Below are 15,796 nucleotides of genomic sequence, written 5' to 3'. Positions count from 1 at the left end.
CGGGTTCCACCCATGAACCTATGCATAGGGGTTGGTACACGTTTTTGTCGTGATTCTCCGGTAGGAACTTTGGGGCACTCTTTGAGGTTCTATGTGTTGGTTGAATAGATGAATCTGAGATTGTGTGATGCATATTGTATAATCATACCCACGGATACTTGAGGTGACATTGGAGTATCTAGGTGACATTAGGGTTTTGGTTGATTTGTGTCTTAAGGTGTTATTCTAGTACGAACTCTAGGGCTGTTTGTGACACCTATAGGAATAGCCAAACGGATTGATTGGAAAGAATAACTTTGAGGTGGTTTCGTACCCTACCATAATCTCTTCGTTCGTTCTCCGCTATTAGTGACTTTGGAGTGACTCTTTCTTGCATGTTGAGGGATAGTTATGTGATCCAATTATGTTATTATTGTTGAGAGGACTTGCACTAGTGAAAGTATGAACCCTAGGCCTTGTTCCAACACATTGCAATACCGTTTACGCTCAGTTTTATCATTCGTTACCTTGCTGTTTTTATATTTTCAGATTACAAAAACATTTATCTACTATCCATATACCACTTGTATCACCATCTCTTCCCCGAACTAGTGCACCTATACAATTTACCATTGTATTGGGTGTGTTGGGGACACAAGATACTCTTTGTTATTTGGTTACAGGGTTGCTTGAGAGAGACCATCTTCATCCTACGCCTCCTACGGATTGATAAACCTTAGGTCATCCACTTGAGGGAAATTTGCTACTATCCTACAAACCTCTGCCCTTGGAGGCCCAACAACGTCTACAAGAAGAAGGTTGTGTAGTAGACATCAGAGTGTTCCTCCCATATATAATGGTTCCAGAAACAAATTACCATTTAGTTCATATAGTTACAGTGTTCATTGATACACCCCCGCGTCGCCCCCCGCTCGGGCGACTCGGGTGGCTCCCCAACCCTAGCCGTCGCTGGGGCCTAGCCCATCTTCCTCCCCTCCTCCCATCGCCGCCGGAGGACGCCACCAGCTTGCGCCCGGAGGCCGACGGCGATGGCGGGGGCTCTTCCTCCCTCCCGCGTCTCAGGGGTGGCGGGGCCCCAACATGCGTGGAGGTGCAACCGATCTAGAAGCGACGGCGTTGGCTTCGACGGCGGCGGCGGTCGGCCCTGCCTCGAGCCACGGGCAGCTGCTGCAGCGGCTGGTCTGGATCGGGCGGCGGCGCGATGCGGTCTTCGACGGCATGTCATCTGGCTTTAGATCGGCGGCTGCGTCGAGGGCCTGGTGGACTGCTTGACGGCACCCATGGCAGATCTGTTCTGGCCGGTGTAGCCAGTGGTGGTGGTCATCTTCTTCGTCGGCGGTGGCCGGCCAGAAACTTGGTGATTAGATCTCGAGATCCATCATCTAGTCCCAGCCACCCCCCCTTGGGAGTCCGAATTGGACAAGGAAGGTGGGGGCGTCTTTCCTCCCTCTCTCCTCTCCTTCCTTTCCCCTTTCCCCTTCCTAGTTGGACTAGGAAATGGGGAGTCCTACTTCTACTAGGAGGAGGACTTCCCCTCTCTTTGGCGCGCCCCTAGGCCGGCCGGCCTCCCCCCTTGCTCCTTTATATACGGGGGCAGGGGGGCACCCTAGAACACACAAGTTGATTGTGTCCACCCGTGTGAGGTACCCCCCTACATCATAATCCACCTCGGTCATATCGTAGCGGTGCTTAGGAGAACCCTTGTTCCGGTAGCATCATCATCACCGTCATCACACCGTCGTGCTGACGAAGCTATCCCTCGACACTCTGCTGGATCGTGAGTTCGTGGGACGTCACCGAGCCGAACGTGTGCAGATCACGGAGGTGTCGTACCTTCGGTAATAGGATCGGTCGATCGTGAAGACGAACGACTACATCAACCGCGTTGTCGTAACGCTTCTGCTTACGGTTTACGAGGGTATGTGGACAACACTCTTCCCTTCTTGTTGCTATGCATCACCATGATCTTGCGTGTGCGTAGGATTTTTTTTGAAATTACTGCGTTCTCCAACAGGTACAAATTCATAGGCACATAAAAAATGTCTACACTAAATATTGTCGTGTCACCAGCAATTACAAAATAATAAGCTGTATTAAATTTGACATCTGTTTTACACTCCATCAGCATGCAAACCCAAAATATGGATGGATTTCAAAGGGTTGTCATACATTTCAATTGATGTTTAATTACAGTGGACCTGTTAGAACAAGTAGGTTGGGATACCAAATATGGATGGAGGTAACTTACAATCTAAGTACGTAAACATTTCTTGAAGTTTGAACATTTTTTAAAAATGCAAACATTTTGAAAACATGAACAAAGTTAAAAATCAGTAGGTACTGTAGAGAACTTTCATTTAAACAGCAAATATTTTTCATAACTTTTGATCATTTAAAAAAACGCGAACATTTTTGAAGCGTAATCATTTTATGAAACAATGGGAACTTTTTTGAATTATTCTGGAACAAGAAAAAGTTCTGAATATTCTTTTCAAAATGCGAACAAAACTTTGGAATCCTGAGCAATTTTCTGGAATTCCGAACATTTTCAGAAAATAAAGATATATGGAAAAAAAACAGAAAAAATAAACTTGAAAAAAAGAAACCAACAAACGTAAAAAAACAAAAAGGAAAAAATATTGAAAAAAAACGAAACCAATGAAAACCCTCTAGAAGGTTCCCAAAACCAGATATTATAGTGCATGCATTATGTCATAATTGTGCGATGTCGTCGCCTAGTTGGGCAAGGCTTATTTGTTTTTTTGTTTCTTTTTTTTCTTTTTTCATTAATTTATTTTTTTTCTTTTTTGATATTTATTATTATTTATAAAAAATCAAAATTTTGGAATATTTTTTAGATATTGTTTACAGTGTTAGAAAAAAATCCCGTTTTCAAAAAAAAATTGTTCACAAATTTATGAAATATTTTGTTTCAAAAAAAGCTGATAATTGTTTTTAAAAAGTGTGTGGTTTGTAATTTATGTTCAACATCAATTTATTGGGAATTTGCTAACAATTTTGTAAAAATGTTTAATTTGAAATTATGCTTTAGAAAACGCAAGCCAAACAGGGTATCTCCATAATATGCCGCTCTGAAAAAAAATAGAATCTGAGATACAACTTAAAGTTTTTGTGAAGCTCTTTAGAAAGTGATTTTGGTGGAGCGAAGCAGTCTCAAACAAGCCATGTGTTTGGCAATAAGATGACACAACTGATGGTGTATAGAAGATATGATTTCTTTGGATACCATGCAACATCTGCCAGTACGAAGAAGAATTCATGTACTACTATTACATACAAATACAAATGCGGTGTCGCGTACATGAGGGTTTACACCTTCACACCAAAACATATTTTTCGGTTGTTTCTTGCTACTGCTGACAAGAGCAGAGAGGCATAATCACTCGGTGGTGGCGGCGGCGGCCTTGTCGAGGGTGTTGCCAATGTCGATGACGAATCGATACCTGACATCGGCCTTGGCAAGGCGCTCCATGGCCGTGTTCACGTACTCGGCACCGATCACTTCGATGTCTGCCGTCACGCCGTGCTTGGCCGCAAGGTCAAGCATCTCCTGGGTGTCCCTCATGCCGCCAATGAGGCTCCCGGCCAGGGTCTTGTTCGCTGTGCATACAGTCAGTCACACGTACGTTAGTATGTGTACCAGTCAGCAGTGGCGGAGACAGGGGGATCAGCAGGGGCCCTGGCCCCTCCTATGACAGCTGATTTGCTGCTAGTTTGTACATGAACGGTCTAAAATTTAGACAAAAATACATGCATTCATATTGTTTGGCCCCTTTTATCAAAAGATTGAGTCATTTGCCCCCCCTAATCTTTAATTCCTGGCTCCGCCACTGCCAGTCAGTTACACAGACAACTAAATGCATGTGGTCGATAATGCAATGCATGGTTTCTTAAAATTGTTAGACGAGAAAGGGTATAGTATATAGCTAAGCATGTGAGGTCGGATGACTTACTGGCAACCAGAGCAAAGGGAGAGATCTCCATAGGCTTCTCTGGGAGACCAACCATGATCATCTTGCCGTTGGGTTTCAGTAGCCCCAAGAAAGGGGCCATGGGGATGTTTGCAGACACCGTGTTTATGATGCCATCCATGGTACTCATCGCGGCCTGCAAAGGTGACACATTTAAATTTAAATTAAAGCAGTAAACAGTAAGCACACATGAACTAAAAGAACAATCTAATAGTCTTGCTTGATGAATTGGTGATTGGAAACAATCTCTACGTAATAATAAAGCAAATAGTGCTTTTGGCGGCACATCATTAAAATTGCCCCTAAAGTTGCAAAATATTACCCACCAATGTCACATATAACTTTTTTTTGACTAGTCTCGCAAGCTTTATTGAATCAGAGTAATGTTCATAGGTACAAGAGTTTGGTCATGAGGATTGCCCAACAAAACATATCTACCTATACCTAGATTACATTTTCTACCAATGCCACGTATAAGTGACAAAAAACGTTTTGCGGGGAATCACCCGCATGGGCCTGCCCATGCAGTAGAGTCCTTCTATACTGCGCTTTGTGCGCAGGAGAATATGCATGATGTCTTTTGAGCCGGCCCATGTGCGGGCGGTCTGTTTTATAATTTCTTTTTTTATTGTTGTTTTTCTTTTCTGTTTTTTTCTACATTAAATAATTTGGGACTTAAAAAAATTCTGAAATTTAGAAAACTGAGAATTTTGAAATAAAAGGCTCAAGAAAATATAAATTGTTTATGAATTCAAAAAATGCTCGGATTTTTCTTAAAGAATCGCATTTTTTTTTAAAAATGTCTATAAAATAAAAAATACTTCATTTTGAAAAAAATCAGTGCATTAAAAATTGTTAATAAAATTGAACAAAATGTTTGCTAATTCAAAAATGTGCATGAATTGTAAAAAAAATGTCCTAAAGTTTTAAAAATAGTTCATGAGTTACGAAAGAGTTTCTTCATTAGTAAAATGTTTGCTAATTCAAAAAATGTTCATGCATTTCAAAAAATATTCATCAATTTAACAAAGTCCACCAATTTAAAAAAATGTTCGTCTATTGTAGAATCGTTCGCCGATTCAAAAGAAAATGTTCTCAAATTTATAAAAATATTCACGAATGATCGAAGGTATGTAGTTAAACAGTAATGTTTGTGAGTCTTTGTGACTATATACCCGTGTGAATTTTGAAGAATTAACTACCGGGGTGGATCGAAATATTATACTTTTTCTGTTCACTTTTATAAGACGTCTTAGACAATTCAGACAGTGCCTAAAACAGTTCAAAGCTAGCTGTCCAAAACGTCTTATAAAAACGAACGAAGGGAGTAGTATGTTTTTTAAAATGTTTCTTGAAATTCAGAATAATTCTTTGAATTGTCAAGTTTTTTTACAACCACGCTATTTTTTTGAAAATGTGAACATTGCTCAATTTGTGAATAAATTTAGAAAGGGTACACTTTCTATCATCTGTGAATTTTTTCTTCAAAATCTTGCGATGAGATGTTAACAAAATGTGGTCATAGCTATTGGAGATTATGATTTATTTTTTCTCCCATTGCAACACACCTTTTGCTAGTTTAAACAAAATACCCATGAAGAAACCTTAGCCGCCAAAAAAAAAATCCTCTTCACTCCGCTCCAATCGTCGCTCCGGACTGCAGGGTGAGGGGAGGGGATTTTCATCTCTCGTCTTTTGTGTAGCAGGTTTTGGTCTCGCGGCTGACATTAGTCCAATGGATGACGGCGTCATCTAGAATAAAAGTTGCCCGACTCCAATCCCGTCTCGATGAAGCTTCTTGTGGCATTATCAAGGAGCCTGGAAGATTTTGTCCCTGTTGTTACTTGTGGATGACGGGTTGATTTTTTGTGTTGTTTGTCGGCGGGGCTTCATGTGCATCGGCGGCGGCAACATCATCTTCGAGCGATAGTAGCACTGATGTCTGCCTTGATCAGGGTGATCCCCGTGCCGATATGCTTGGTGTTGTTGCAAATCTCCATGGTATGTGGCGGTCTGCTATTGTGACAATTCTTCCTTTATACTCCCTCCGTCCGGAAATACTTGTCATCAAAATGGATAAAAAGGGATGTATCTAGATGTATTTTAGTTCTAGATACATCTTTTTTTATCCATTTTGATGACAAGTATTTTCGGACGGAGGGAGTAGGTCTTTGCAAGTACTTCAATGGCCGGATTTGTTGATGTTGTTCATTTTCGGCAAGAGCTATGGTGGTGCAACAACGATAAATCTTGTTGTGGCTCCGACAAGAGGCATATAATCGTAGGTCCTTTATTTAGGCCTTAGGGTTGTTCTTGTGTCTGTGAGTTTAGTACCATATATTTTGGTTGTGTCCAATATTCTATTAGTCTAATATAAACCAATTTGAGTCAAAAAAATTGGTGATTGAAAACATTTGCATACCTTCATCTCTTTGTCGTTCTTGCTGACAATGAACGCATCGGCGCCTAGCCTCTCGAGGGCCTCCTGCTTCTTCCCCGGCGAAGAGCTAATCACCGTTACCTTCATCCCGAAGGCCTTGCCGAACTTGACCGCAACATGGCCCAGCCCGCCCAGTCCCAGCACACCGAGGTGCATCCCGGGAACGTTCAGACCGTGGTACTTCATGGGGCTGTACACGGTGATGCCAGCGCACAGCAGCGGCGCTCCCTTGTCGAGCGGAATGGTGTCGGGGAACCTGACCACGAACCGCTCGTGCACCACTACCATGCTGGAGTAGCCACCGTAGGTGATGGTGCCATCAAGGTCGACCAAGTTGTAGGTGGGGATTATGCCCGGGCAGTGGTTCTCGAAGCCCTTGTTGCAGCTCTCGCAGGATTGGCACGAATTCACCATGCACCCGACGCCCACACGGTCGCCGGTCTTGAACTTGGTCACATTCTTGCCGACCTCATTGACCTCGCCGGCGATCTCATGCCCAGGGACCATGGGGTATTTGGCGTTCTTCCAATCGTTCTTGATGCCGTGCAGGTCAGAGTGGCAGATCCCGCAGTACAGAATCCTGATCACCACATCGTCATCTCTAGTGCTCCTGAAGCAAGAATCATAAGAAACATGGACATCATAAAAAGAAACGCTATAAGGGCATCTCCAAATCTGACCAGTAAATGTCTCCGGTATATGTCTGTTTTATGTCCGGACCTGGTCCGCGGACATGATGCGGAAGGGAGCCATCCAATGCTAATCACAAAGTATCCAGTTGGAAGGAGAAAAGGTATGTGGGGACCATGCATATGGTGGGATATCTGTGGTTTAGTGTCTGGTTGAGAGGAGAGAGAGAGAAGAGAGGGACCATGCATGTGATTGGTCAAGTGCATGTCCGGACTCCAACAAAGCCCCCCCCCCCCCCCCCAGTTTGTCTCTTGAATACCGCAATGCGTACGCCGGACTGCTAAGCGGACATATACAGGCTTCCGTTGGATGACAGAAGTGGTCTGGACACTATGGTCCGGACATGTAGTAGAGGTTTGAGGGTCCGCTTTGAACATGCCCTTACGTACTACGTACCTCTATTCTAGAATATTTTGAGCTCTAGATTTGTATGACCAAGTTATAGGAAAATTTTCCGATAACTATACAATGTCAAAAGTATGTATTATGAAAATATATTTTATGTTGAATCTACATAAACTAAATTGTTTTGAAAATGTTGGTATATTTTTTTATAGATTTGGTTAAACTTAAAGAAGTTTGACTTAAACATAGAACTTCAAATATTTTGGAATGGAGGGAGTACATTCAAGTGTGTAAATCATGCTAATAAATCTCACTAATAAATCATGGTTTCGTCTATCAACTCAATTCAGTGCTCGCTGACGCAACTAGTCTCTGTTTATTTATTTATTTTTTTATCAAAGAGGCAGATGCCTGGCTTTAGATAACTGAATCCCTCAAGAACAAGGTTCACAACGCCACTCACACACAGGCCGACACGGTCAACAAGGTTCAAAATCCAAACAATCAGTCATACATGCAAAGGATCAATTTCTGTTTTCCTGTTTTTCTTGTCTAATCAAGCTGCTAAATTTTATTATTCATACAAATAATTTTACTCCTTTGAGCAAATCACATAATTCGGCATATTATTACTCTTCAGAAAAATAGAGATTTGAGAAAATAATTTCAAAAGTAAATTCTAGGACTGCAGATCCTAAAATCATCCATCAATCACCTTATACATCTCATACCACAGTAGCGTGGTTACGATAACAACATAAAACCACTAGCACCATCTACAAATTAGCAGAGTCTTTCATTTCCCACTGCAAACTATTGCTTCGTAATGGGCTTGGTGTGCCCACATGTTGGTAGCATTGCTTTATACGAATATGTAAGTAAAATAAAAATATCAAAACATTCTTATGACAAACTTGTGACGGTACCTTTGCATGATTGCATGAAATGAGCCTAAATAGCTAGGTATTCACTAATTACGAAAGATGTGATGATGATTAAATTGCATAGATTATTCTTTAGCAAAAGTTTTAGGAAACTAAATCCTCTTCTGATCAAGAAGTTTCAATCCAAACAAGCTAATGGGTAATAACAAAAAAAAAATCAAAATCGCTATAACCCCTTTGCGGACCAGTCAAGTCCTAGTAAAGTACTAATATAAGAACGTTTAGATCACTAAAGTAGTGATCTAAACGCTCTTATATTAGTTTACGGAGGGAGTACTAATCAATGAAGCTGTTGAAACAAGTGTGCCGTTGAGGTTTGCCCACATGACTAGATGAGCCACTCGATTCATACAACACATAGGAAAAGCAAAGGCCACACGCACAAAGGCAAAGGAATTGTACTACAAGCTAATAGTGACAAGTAACTGAGGGTGACACATCACATGTATGTGTCTACAACTAACAGTAGCGTCACCTAAAGGTTCCAAAATGGAAAAGAGTTGGTGCCGACGTTAATAGCAAATGTGTTCACCGTTTTTTTTTTTGCCACGGTCCATATATAGTTTATATTGAAATATCTAAAACATCTTACAAGTGTACTAATCAAGGAGGTCACTGAAACAGGTGTACGGTTGAGGTCTGCCCACATGAGCCACTTGATTCATACCACACATAGGAAGAGTAAGAGCCACACGTGTATGAATCTAGGGAAATAAATTTACATGCCACAAAGACTATTTTGAGAATCTGCATCGGAACAAAGGAGAGAGCAAGGCCACCGTTAACCGCACAAATTCACTAAGATCATACTGTACTAGTTCAGAACATTGAAGGATTGTTCAAGAGGAAATATCGCTGATTAATTTCGCGAAATCCAGATCCGGTGGACCGCTAATCATCGTCCGCTACACGACAATTTGATGATGGGAATAAATTAAATTGTTCCACGTAACCATGCATGCAAGCAACCGGCCGGGGCACGAGGGAAAAACTAGCGAACACCAAACCGGATCGGACGGCGTACGGCGGCGCTGCCTCATGCGGAGGCGCGCCGCGTGCTGGCTACACCGCCGGACAAGTGCAAGACCTTGAGCACGAGAGGAGAGAGCGAGTGGCTTGCGTGCGTGCGTACCTCCGGGTGATGGCGAGCGGGGAGAGGTGGCCGGAGGCGTCGCGCGCCGCCAGGCCCACCGCCTTCCTCGTGTGCTGCTCCGCCGCCGTGGGTGCCATCCTGACTGGCGCGCTCGAGGTCCGGCCGGCCGGAGAACTACTTCTTGCGTCTCTGCTGCGGTGTCGTGACTGCAACGGCGAGCGATGAGGCGATGGGAGTTCCGATGGCCGCCTTTTATACTACAACAAGGCCCGCACATTTCGGATGTGCCAAGCGCGTCATCGCTGAGCCGGCCGGCCCATACACAGTGCCGCTGTCCCGTCGGTGTGAAGGAAACGATGGTTGTGGTGAGCGCGGAGTGGGTGTAACAGTGCCGCTGGCCCGTCGGTGTGCTGTGCATGCCGACAGGAAACCATTGGTTGTGGTGAGCGCGGTGTGGGTGTAACAGTGTCCCGTCGTTGTGCATGCCTAGAGGAAACAAAACACTCGGGCTTCATTGGGTCTCCCGATGCCATTGCCAGACTTTTCTTCCTTCTCCATCTCGAGGGGGAACAAAACAAGAGTGCGGCGTTTTCGTTTTCCTTTCGATGATCAGCTCTCGGAGGACGTGGGCAAACGATTCGTTTCCGTGCATCTCCCACGTCGACGCTTAAACTATCCGCAAATATATAAATCTCGCGGTTTAGACGTATTTTACTATCCAGTATGATCCTGTCTAGATTCACAGTTTAGTCTAATCCGGATGCTTTTACCCACAAACCAGATAAAGTGAAAGTTTTGCGGGCGGCCGGCCGCTGCCACGTCCACTCATGACTATCCTATCCCATCAAAAACGCTCATCCCTCGTCCGTGTGTGTTCCCACCCGACGCCAGTTCCCGCATTCATGTTGCTATAGCCGCTATAGAGCGAGCCCCCCGCATTGACGCCAGTCTAGAACGGACGTGGCCTCTTATTGGCGCCGACATTAAAGTGAGACGCGCCGGCCGCGCCGCGTTCTCGGTGTCTGCGTCTGTTCAATGTCGAAGAGACGTTTACTGTACGGGACGGGACTGATATCTACTATGCATGTTCAATGTTCATTCGTTTATATGCAGCCATTAAACAGGCTCGCCGGTTGAGGAACCAACTCCGGCGCTGACGCACCCGGACGCTTGGCGCCAGTGAAATCCACTATTTAAAGGCGGTCACACCCGGCTAAATTTCACACCACAACACATCCGCTCAACATCCTCACCACGTCCACTCAACATGCTCCTTCTTGCACCACATCCAGCATTACCTCAAGATCTAGCACGATGGGAGAGAGCATGTCATCGGAGTAGAAGCACGAGGTGGCCGTTGATACGTCTTCAATGTATCTATAATTTCTAAATGTTTTATGCTATAATATTATCTATAATTCGTCATCATATACCATCAGCTTGGATAGGAAGGGAGCCGAAGAACATTTTAGAAAATTTTAGAAAATGGCCATATAATAGGAAGTAAGCATTTACCAATTTTTGCCGTAATTTTTTTTGGACACCACACAATAATAGTAGTGACAATGATTTGATTACTGAGTGCAACTTCTCAGTTAACTCTAGAAATTTCAGTGAATAAAGGAGCGTTCGATTCCTCCCCGCTCCTCTTAACTCCACTCCCGGAGTGGACCAGACTTCAGCTCACTTTAACGGAGCTGCCAAAACCGAGCTCTACCAACTCCGTGGAGTGGAGGAGTGGAGAGATTCCAAACGGGGCCTAAGAGCAACTCTAGCAGACCCCGTATCCTCCCGGCCCGCAAAACATGTTTGCAGTTCGCGCAAAAATGCCTTTGCGGGCCGGCGCGGACATCCATAGTTGCAGATAATATCCCTTTTTATGGGTCGGCTTTGCGGCGTCTGATCTGGTGCAGCTTCTCCCGGCCCGCAAGACTTAAATTTGCAACTTAAATTGATCTAGCATAATGCATTTCTTTGCTTTTGCAACAACATTAGATACAAAAGACATCATCAAATCTTTGCTAGAATAGCAAAACCAAAGAAAACAAGAACCACAAGTATGCATTTCAGAAGATTTCCAACTTCCATAACTGCTCCCACAAGTTGGACAAATATCTTCTCCATGCATTCATTGTTGATCTGCGGATTTTTGATTTTGCATTCTTCTTTCTTCATATTTGGTTCGAAAGAAGTAGACGTTGCTTCCCCTCTAGTTGCACATGCAGCCGCATCATTGCCTTCGATTGTACTAAGGAGTGCACTAACATCTATTAAGTTTCTTTCTATCAATAAATCAATGTATTGGCCTTCCCAAACCCAAAATGAGCATCCATCGTCTTACACAAAAGAATGAGCAAGCTCGAAGTGAGCTACTGCAATTGAACTAAAGAATGAGCTATGAAATGAGCTATCGCAAGTGCACGTACCCCGTCGTTTTCGCATTTGGAGAACACTCATCCGGGGTGCTTCGGCGTGCCCGAAGTGAGCCGCAACACTTTCTGCGTGCAGTCGTCGCACTATATGAGCGGCATCGGCAAGCCACAAAGAGGCTGCGCAAGCGCCGAGCCCGGTGGACGGCCGGACGAATCCATGCCCGCAAACCTTCGGCGGCGGCGGGCGGACGAAACCATACCTGCATGCGGCGATGCGCCCTTGCCTAGGCTGCGGGAGAGGCTCCCCGACCACTCCATTGCTTGGGGCAACAACCGGCGGCCGGAAAAAGCCAAATCCGACGTCCCGTGATGAAGTGCCGTAGATTTGCAAATCCGGCGGCCCACCGACGCAGGGGGGAAGGGAGGGGAGGCCTCGTGCGCGTGGCGGCCTTCCAGCGTGCTGCTGCCGGCTGCTTTCGCCGAAATCTTGGGTTGCGGCCGGCGGCGGCGTGAAGGGGGAGAGGAGAGGTGGTTGGTGGGGGAAAGCGCGGGATAAAATGTTTCCCCACCAACCGCTTCCGCTTATATGCAGGGCACCGCAGCCGCGAGGGGAAACCCCACGTTTTCTTGAGTTGGGGTCGGGATTTTGCCGTGCCCCCTAAAATTTTTTGCGGGCCGAGGCGGGATGCGGGGTATGATTTGGCTGGTTTTTCCGTCCCGACCCGCATTTTGACGGTTATTTTACGGGTTGGAGCGGGATATGAAGTCTGCTAGAGTTGCTCTAAGTTGCAACTTTTACAGCCGAAGAACTCATCATAGGAAATAGAAAATCAAATATTGTGATTACAGAGAAGAAAACATTGATAAACTCATGGGAAAAAAATTAAACTACTCCTCGAAACGACTGGGCTGTTGCCTGCCTCCGGCGGTCTTGCATCCCACCCACCTCCGTCGGTTTTCTCCGGGAGATTAACACATCAAAAATGTCTACAATGGGTCATATCTTAGCCTTATCTTCAATAACTAGTAATTCCTAAAAATGTGGTGAGATATATTGTGCTAAGGATATGTACAATGGTGCTATCTTAGGAGTGCCACGTAGGATAGATGATGATGTGGAGGAGAGAGAACCCATAAAAAAGGCTTGTCTTCTCTTATTTAAGAGAAGACAAGAGGTGACCTCTTAGCACAATATGTCTAACCACATTTTTAGGAATTGCTAATTATTGAAGATAAGACTAAGAGATGACCCATTGTAGACAAAAAAAATTGTCATCTCTAAATCACATGCAAGACTTAAGATAAGACTATCTTATCAACCACTGTACATGCCCTAAGAGATCATCTCTTGTCTTATCTTAAATAAGAGAAGACAAGTCTTTTCTTATGAGTTCTCTCTCCTTCACCTCATCATTTATCCTACGTGGCACTCCTAAGATAGCACCATTGTACATGCCCTAACCCACCTAGATGCATCTAACCCACCCAAAAAAACTAACCCACCCAAGAGGTGTTTATTTGGGTTAGTTCTTCTCGGGACTACTAAAAAACACATTCTTCTCTCGCTTTTCTTGTAGCAGATCCCTCTTCACTTTCTCGAAGTTTCTCGTCCTCTCCCTCCCTCCCTCTCGCACCTTCCATGAAGGCGCCTCGTCGTATCCGTGCTCCATTTAACCCTGTCATCCAAACACCTCTTTGATTAGAGTTAGTTTAGGATTAGTTCAGAGTTAGAGTTTAACTCTAACCTTTAACTGAGTTAGAGTATCCAAACAGGGCCAATGGTGCGTTAAGGAAGATCCACGGAGGGCGGCGAACCGTCTGCTCCCCATTTCATGGTTTAAATACCGGAGGGGTGGCAGGAAGCGTCTTGCTCGCGCTGTTTTCCCCCGCGGCCGGAGCTTCCTCATCTACGCCAGCCAATCTCAGGTGACGCTGCGTTTTTCTTCTGTTTATCCAGACCCCCGACTCTGCTGAGGCCACGCTCTCCTGTTTATGCTGATTTTTTTCGCTGCTCTCGCAGCGCCCGCCACGTGCTCGACGGAATGCCGAAGAAGGCTGCGGCGAGCGGCAAGGACCGCTTCGGCGACCTCACCAACGACCTCCTCCGGCATGTGCTGTCCTACCTGCCCAAGGATGATGCTCTGCAGACCTGCGTGCTTGGCGCCCGCTGGCGCGGCCTGTGGAGGCGCGCAACCAGCCTACGCTTCATCTTGGACGAGAGGTCAAGGTTCCCGCGCTGCGAGCGTTTTGAAAAGCTGGTGAAGCTGGTCATCCGGCTCCGGGGAGACTCTCCTCTTGTCAGGTGCGAGATCAGTGTCCATCCTGATGACGAGACGGAGACGGAGGGCACATACACAAACACCATGCGGTTGATCGAGTACGCTCTAAGATGCCAAGTCAAGGACCTGCTAGTCGGAGCTGTTCAAACTGAGGTCTACCCGCTGACATTCGACGCGCCTCTCATCTCCCAGCACTTGAGGACCATAGACTTCTTTTTTCTTCCTTTTGCAATTTGTGCAGATTATCTACAGTTGCGATTTAGAACGGCATCCTATATTTGGCAACTTAAAGACTCTGCTTCTCAATGAGTGGTTCACGACTATTGACTTGGTTTGTATTCTCCAACACTCTCCAGTTCTTGTGATGCTCACTCTTTAGCTGGGTAACACTGAGGTATCCCGATCCTCTTCAGACAAATACATTGCTCTATTTTGAAGGAATTTTCATGTATATTCTGTTATCTTACTAAATTTATTACATGATACAGAAACTAATTGGAACAACGGAGCACAAGAAACGGTAAAAGAATCATTTATGTGCGCGCACATGAAGGTTGTGAACAACAACAACAACAACAACAACAACAACAACAACAACAACAAAGTCTTTAGTCCCAAACAAGTTGGGGTAGGCTAGAGGTGAAACCCATAAGATCTCGCAACCAACTCATGGCTCTGGCAAGTTTCCACGCACCCCTGTCCATAGCTAGCTCTTTGGTGATACTCCAATCCTTCAGGTCTCTCTTAACGGACTCCTCCCATGTCAAATTCGGTCTATCACGCCCTCTCTTGACATTCTTCGCACGCTTTAGCCGTCCGCTATGCACTGAATCTTCTGAAGGCCTGCGCTGAATATGCCTAAATCATCTCAGACAATGTTGGACAAGCTTCTCCTCAATTGGTGCTATCCCAACTCTATCTCGTATATCATCATTCCGGACTCGATCCTTCCTCGTGTGGTCACACATCCATCTCAACATACGCATCTTTGCCACACCTAACTGTTGAACATGTCGCCTTTTAGTCGGCCAACACTCTGCGCCATACAACATTGCGGGTCGAACCGCTGTCCTGTAGAACTTGCCTTTTAGCTTTTGTGGCACTCTCTTGTCATAGAGAATGCCAGAAGCTTGACGCCACTTCATCCATCCGGCTTTAATTCGATGGTTCACATCTTCATCAATACCCCCATCCTCCTGCAACATTGACCCCAAATACCGAAAGGTGTCCTTCCGAGGTACCATCTGGCCATCAAGGCTAGCCTCCTCCTCCTCACACCTAGTAGTACTGAAACCGCACATCATGTACTCGGTTTTAGTTCTACTAAGCCTTTCCTTTCGATTCCAAGGTTTGTCTTCATAACTCTAACTTTCTATTTACCCCCGTCCGACTATCGTCAACTAGCACGACATCATCCGCAAAGAGCATACATCATGGGATATCTCCTTGTATATCCCTTGTGACCTCATCCATCACCAATGCAAAAAGATAAGGGCTCAAAGCTGACCCCTGATGCAGTCCTATCTTAATCGGGAAGTCATCGGTGTCGACATCACTTGTTCGAACACTTGTCACAACATTATCGTACATGTCCTTGATGAGGATAATGTATTTTGTTGGGACTTTGTGTTTCTCCAAGGC

At 45.0% G+C, this 15,796-nt stretch overlaps 2 protein-coding genes across 2 annotated transcripts; one reads left to right on the top strand and one right to left on the bottom strand.

The window, feature by feature from the left end:
• Window positions 1–3,215: 3,215 nt before the first annotated feature.
• LOC125515212 (putative cinnamyl alcohol dehydrogenase 5) lies at window positions 3,216–9,743 on the bottom strand. Its single transcript, XM_048680651.2, has 4 exons — window positions 9,544–9,743; window positions 6,415–7,042; window positions 3,975–4,128; window positions 3,216–3,621 (listed from the first exon to the last, which is right to left on the bottom strand). The coding sequence occupies exons 1-4, from the start codon at window positions 9,639–9,641 to the stop codon at window positions 3,401–3,403; spliced, it is 1,101 nt and encodes a 366-aa protein (XP_048536608.1). The 5' UTR covers window positions 9,642–9,743; the 3' UTR covers window positions 3,216–3,400.
• A 3,974-nt stretch (window positions 9,744–13,717) lies between these two features.
• Window positions 13,718–14,553, top strand: LOC125512872 (F-box/LRR-repeat protein At3g59190-like). The gene is made up of 2 exons (XM_048677943.2): window positions 13,718–13,802; window positions 13,897–14,553. The coding sequence occupies exon 2, from the start codon at window positions 13,919–13,921 to the stop codon at window positions 14,462–14,464; it is 546 nt and encodes a 181-aa protein (XP_048533900.1). The 5' UTR covers window positions 13,718–13,802; window positions 13,897–13,918; the 3' UTR covers window positions 14,465–14,553.
• Window positions 14,554–15,796: the final 1,243 nt, after the last annotated feature.

Source organism: Triticum urartu, chromosome 6A (genome assembly GCF_056163025.1).
Source record: "Triticum urartu cultivar PI428250 chromosome 6A, HENAU_Tu73, whole genome shotgun sequence".
Classification (NCBI taxonomy): domain Eukaryota; kingdom Viridiplantae; phylum Streptophyta; class Magnoliopsida; order Poales; family Poaceae; genus Triticum; species Triticum urartu.
Note: the sequence above shows the minus strand (reverse complement) of the source record. Positions and strands in the feature narration are given on the sequence as shown.

Bases quoted from the DNA above. Each gene is read 5' to 3' on its own strand.
- LOC125512872 (XM_048677943.2), top strand. From the start codon at position 13,919: ATGCCGAAGAAGGCTGCGGCGAGCGGCAAGGACCGCTTCGGCGACCTC.
- LOC125515212 (XM_048680651.2), bottom strand. From the start codon at position 9,641: ATGGCACCCACGGCGGCGGAGCAGCACACGAGGAAGGCGGTGGGCCTG. The intron at 4,129-6,414 runs GTATGCAAATGT...TCACCTTTGCAG, and splicing joins AGAACGACAAAGAGATGAAG to GCCGCGATGAGTACCATGGA. The intron at 3,622-3,974 runs GTAAGTCATCCG...CTGTATGCACAG, and splicing joins TCCCTTTGCTCTGGTTGCCA to CGAACAAGACCCTGGCCGGG.